Consider the following 6,000-nt stretch of genomic DNA (forward strand, 5'->3'; position numbering starts at 1 on the left):
ATTGGACCAGGAAACCTCACAACCGATATAAAATTATGTTATAACAGCCTGGAGATAAAACCGTGACGTCATATCCATTGTCGATAAAGTTTTACACGGGAACAGGAAAGATGGAAGCCAAAATTGATCTCATTCTCCATTAGTTTGTTGCCATGGTGACAACAGCCCTCAAAAGCCAGGCTGTTGGATTTGATGACGTAACTAGGAGACGATACAGAGGAAGGTTAGTGGTTCCATACCCACGTCATAATCAATGACATTAAAAAGTTGGTATTTTTGTTACCCTGGCTGGCCGTCGACATTAAGGACTGACTGACTGACTGAGTTTGGTTTTACGCCGCTTTTAGCAATATTCCAGCAATATCACGGCGGGGACACCAGAAATGGGCTTCATCCATGTGGGGATTCGAACCCGGGTCTTCGGCGTGACGAGCCAACGCTTTAACCACTAGACTACCCCACCGCCCTCGACATTAAGGAAGCAGACAAGGAGTCAGTATACTGGGCACCAGTCGTGTAGTAATGTTAAACGCCAGCATGATATCAAAGACATTGCATCGGCAAAAAAACACAAAAACACTAAAAAAAACCAAACCAAGCAAAACAAAAAACGACAATAGGGAAGATTACAAGACAGGAGAAAATTGAAACTTTGGGCAGTGTTTTTTTTTTTACTGTTATCCTTACGATAAAATACAATCTGTTTTTATGGAAAGGGGGAATTCGTTCATTTTTTACTGGAGCGGTGGTAGCCTGAACACTGATACTATGTTAGTGAGATAGATCGTGATGCAGGTAATATCGATAATAATACATCTGGAGCGGTGGTAGCCTGAACACTGATCCTATGTTAGTGAGATCGTGATGCAGGTAATATCGATAATGATACATCTGGAGCGGTGGTAGCCTGAACACTGATCCTATGTTAGTGAGATCGTGATACAGGTAATATCGATAATGATACATCTGGAGTGGTGGTAGCCTGAACACTGATCCTATGTTAGTGAGATCGTGATGCAGGTAATATCGATAATGATACATCTGGAGCGGTGGTAGCCTGAACACTGATCCTATGTTAGTGAGATCGTGATACAGGTAATATCGATAATGATACATCTGGAGCGGTGGTAGCCTGAACACTGATCCTATGTTAGTGAGATCGTGATGCAGGTAATATCGATGATACAAGTGGTGGTATGAACACTGATCTGAGATCGGTGGTATCGCCTGATAACACTGATCCTATGTTAGTGAGATCGTGATGCAGGTAATATCGATAATGATACATCTGAGCGGTGGTAGCCTGAACACTGATCCTATGTTAACTGAGATCGTGATGCAGGTAACATCGATAATGATACATCTGGAGCGGTGGTAGCCTGAACACTGATCCTATGTTAGTGAGATCGTGATGCAGGTAATATCGATAATGATACATCTGGAGTGGTGGTAGCCTGAACACTGATCCTATGTTAGTGAGATCGTGATGCAGGTAATATCGATAATGATACATCTGGAGCGGTGGTAGTCTGGACACTGATCCTATGTTAGTGAGATCGTGATACAGGTAATATCGATAATGATACATCTGGAGCGGTGGTAGCCTGAACACTGATCCTATGAAACTGAGATCGTGATACAGGAAACATCGATAATGATACATCTGGAGTGGTGGTAGCCTGAACACTGATCCTATGTTAGTGAGATCGTGATGCAGGTAATATCGATAATGATACATCTGGAGCGGTGGTAGCCTGAACACTGATCCTATGTTAGTGAGATCGTGATACAGGTAATATCGATAATGATACATCTGGAGCGGTGGTAGTCTGAACACTGATCCTATGTTAGTGAGATCGTGATACAGGTAATATCGATAATGATACATCTGGAGCGGTGGTAGCCTGAACACTGATCCTATGTTAGTGAGATCGTGATACAGGTAATATCGATAATGATACATCTGGAGCGGTGGTAGATTGAACACTGATCCTTTGTTAGTGAGATCGTGATACAGGTAATATCGATAATGATACATCTGGAGCGGTGGTAGCCTGAACACTGATCCTATGTTAGTGAGATCGTGATACAGGTAATATCGATAAGGATACATCTGGAGCGGTGGTAGCCTGAACACTGATCCTATGTTAGTGAGATCGTGGTGCAGGTAATATCGATACTGATACATCTGGAGCGGTGGTAGCCTGGACCCTGATCCTATGTTAGTGAGATCGTGATACAGGTAATATCGATAATGGTACATCTGGAGCGGTGGTAGCCTGAACACTGATCCTATGTTAGTGAGATCGTGATACAGGTAATATCGATAATGATACATCTGGAGCGGTGGTAGCCTGGACCCTGATCCTATGTTACTGAGATCGTGATACAGGTAATATCGATACTGATACATCTGCATCTAATTCTTGTTTGTTTAGTACTGATTCACCATCGAGCAAGGGTGCATACTTGTTTTACCAAACAGTTGGCATTCAGACAGCTGTCTGAGCTGATGTAAACATGTCCCTTTTCAATTTGACGTGAAAGTGATATTGACTCTGTGTGTGATGACAAACACACAGTCTGAATAAAGGTGGCCATGTGATAACATTGTAGCTGTCACTGAGCCTACGACTCATCCCGTGCAAAGTTGTTGTAAACTTTTTAAATCACTAAAATATAGTAATGATGATTGTGATGCTATGAATACTTCATTTACAAAAACTGAAGAGAAACTGTAGCACGGCATGTTGACAACAAACCCTGTTCGGTCGAACGAGGGACCACATTGTGCAGAATTGCAAGCCTGACACTGAGAAGTATGGACATAAGTTTGAAGCTTTATTACAATAGGGGTTGATGCGCTACATCCCGATATCAAATTGTCAGGATTAAACTCATAGTGTCGAAAAACATGTACCCAAGCCTATTTGTCTCCCCTCCCCGCCATCTTTGACGATTTGTTTGCCTTTTCGGGATGCTATGACTGCCGTGTTGGGATGCTATGAATGCCGTTACGTACGCTCGGCGACCGTTCTCGCGCGCTCTTGTAGCTGATACGCGAGTTTTGTTTCCATTTCAAACGAGTAGTCTTCCATTACAGATGTATTGTTTCGGTTTTAGAGGATATTGTGGCAGTTTTGGAAGTTTATTTGCTATTTTAGTGATTTTTAATCTGTTTTGGTGTATATGAGTTCAGGTTTGATGATTTGTTCACCGTGTGTATGTAGGCCTGTTATTCAATCCGGTTATATCCTTCACTCCTTATTAGTTGTAGGCGATACAGCTATATGAAACAGGATATATGATATGGATTCACGTGTCGTGGAGGAACATAACTATCAAACGTCAAAATGTCAATTTCATACTTTACCGAGAAATTTATCCAAACATGATATTAGTTTACATCCTTTAAATTAAAACGGTCTACAAGTTTAATTACGGAAAGTATTTCAGTAATATTATTTGATATACTTTGTCCAGAGATCATAATACAACGACATAATAGTGTAAAATGAAATTCATGTTCTATGTCTGAAACGTAATCATGTCGTTTTCTATCAAATTCTAAAGCCTGGTATTGTCTAGTTTCTGTTACAAGGACATGAACAATGTCCAAATATGGAAACTTCTTTTTCTGTACAAACCAGTCACTACAGTTTTCAAGTCAGTTGTGAAACGTGATTATCAAAAAAGAGGTTTGTATAACACACGCTTAGGGAAACTGAATATTTGGCTTCTTACTGTATGCTATTCCTTGTTAGTTCCTCAAATTAATTTAACGAAAACATTATGCTAGGGACGGCTACTCATTATTACCAAAGTTATCAAACATTTATTCTGACATCACTTGAAGGTGCTATTATCAGTAATTTACTCCAGCAGTTCATGTATCAAAGAGCGTTGTCTTAGTATTTAGGGCAAGTACCACGTCATCACGATACAGCTTGAATGAAGGCGTTCCACCTTGATCTGCACGATGCTTGTCACAGCATGTAAATTTTGTCATTTTGTAGGTTGATAAAATCCTCAACAAGAAAATATACTATTTCCACACCATCCCCATTTTATGATTGCATGTCCTCGTTCTTTACCTTGCGAACCCTTCCAGACCATCACTTTAGATCCTGAAACATTCACTTCTAATCCCATTGGTGTAATACAGAGCTACCAATGTAAGCCTTCGATTGATTCAGAGACACGAAACAAGTCATCTGCTTATGTGAACAGAAATATACTGAGAAATTTACAGTCGCAGGATAAACAATTTATTGATAGTAAAATTGTTCAAAATCATTTATGTACAACGAAATTAAGATTGGAGGCAATACCTCACCCCGCATGACACCTGGAAGTTAAATATTAAGAAAAAATAACGATGTATATTCTTAATGGCATTGTGTATTCATAGATGTATATCCACATAAGATTACAGTCACAGCAATCAGAAGCTGGTGAGTGAGTGAGTTTTGTTTTACGCCGCACTCAGCAATATTCCAGCTATATGGCGGCGGTGATCAACAACATGAGCATTGATCTACCCAATTGGGATACGATAACATGTGCCAATCAAGTCAGCGAGCCTGACCACCTGATCCCGTTAGTCGCCTCTTACGACAGGCATGGGTTACTGAAGATCAATTCTAACCCGGATCTTCACGGGTCCAGAAGCTGGTATTTTCATGTAATGTGAGATGAGAGCTGACCATAAAGCGTATTACTCACCGGATGCGTTGATGCGTTTGACACATCTGATTTCTGCCTTGTGCAGGAGGAATGACTGGTGATGCTTGCTCTCAATTGAAATCAGCTGAAAACAGAATATACACATTATTCACTTTTAGTCAAAGGGTATAACTTTAGGCCATCTGTTGCAAGGGCAAATCAAATGCCAGGTAAAAGAAAGTATACACTTGAAAAATGGATTTTGACAAAAACAACAACCCGGAAATATTGAAATTACTAGACTGAAAACAGTCGGGAAAACCGACAAACCTCGGTCGAAACAGAACCCATATTAATCACATCAGTATCGAATGACCATTTGTTGTGTGTTTCATTTTTAGCCATCTCCAGACATGAGTGTATACGTTCTTCAGCCGGTTAATCAGATACATACTATTGGAATATTATAGTTCATAAATGCGTCCACTTTTGTCTAGCTGCGAATGTGACAACTGGACAAATAGTTAGAAGCCTGTGTGTAGTCACCTGTTTTCTCTCGAAACAGTATTACTATTAAAGTTGTTTTGTGCTGCAATCAAGCAATATTCCAGCTATGTCACAGTAATAATCAGAATAACCAAAAGACATAACTATGGACCAACAAACCCGTGATTGAAAGCATGAACAACGATTAGGTTTATGTATCTTGACCACCCGATTCCCAGTTTTGACCATTATTGTAACAAGTAGGAGCTACTCATGGCGAACCTAACAGCACACGTGTGTTACAGAATCATTGGTATTGTTAAAGAGGCTTGTCCACTTTCCAGATAGCGTTGTAATCATCACACCTGATGCACGGGAGGTTCCTTTTCCTGATCGTTATTTTGAAATTTTGGAGTTACATTGTTTTTTCTCAAACCTTTACAGTTGTTAGATCAGTGTTCCAACATCCAACGCCTCGTTCAAGCTTTCAGTTAGTTTTATGGGAGAGATGAGGACCATTCACGATTTGGTGCAAAAATGATGCTCGACGTAATTGCCTATTTTGACATGTACTTCGCGCTCCCATATGTTCCTGGGGACTTGTCTTTGTATGTTCTTGCAATGGTTGCCACAGGTCGGACAATATAAGTTCACCTGTTCGCGGACACCTGGTTTCACATGTTCGCGGACACCTGGTTTCAACACAAGTTTAGCAGATATGTCTTTTGAATATGGAAATGGTTGTTTTTTTATCATTTGGATACACTGCATTTTTTTTTGTAACAGCACAAGGAGTCCTTATCAGCATAATTGATTTCTTCCAAACATATCTTGGTCTGCCAGTTGAAC

The 6,000-nt window shown here is 40.3% G+C and overlaps 1 protein-coding gene across 1 annotated transcript in view; it reads right to left on the bottom strand.

Moving 5' to 3' along the window:
• LOC124253812 (parathyroid hormone/parathyroid hormone-related peptide receptor-like) overlaps nucleotides 1-5,016 on the bottom strand; it is a 32,901-nt gene extending 27,885 nt beyond the window's left edge. The window contains exons 1-2 of the mRNA XM_046687657.1: nucleotides 4,996-5,016; nucleotides 4,726-4,810 (exon numbers count right to left, since the gene is read on the bottom strand). Coding sequence (XP_046543613.1) covers nucleotides 4,726-4,810; nucleotides 4,996-5,016 — 106 coding nt within the window. The remainder of the gene's footprint in view (nucleotides 1-4,725; nucleotides 4,811-4,995) is intronic.
• Between the last annotated feature and the right edge of the window lie 984 nt (nucleotides 5,017-6,000).

The sequence above is a fragment of the Haliotis rubra genome, unplaced genomic scaffold, assembly GCF_003918875.1.
Source record: "Haliotis rubra isolate DU_JTF1 unplaced genomic scaffold, ASM391887v1 Scf554, whole genome shotgun sequence".
NCBI lineage: Eukaryota > Metazoa > Mollusca > Gastropoda > Lepetellida > Haliotidae > Haliotis > Haliotis rubra.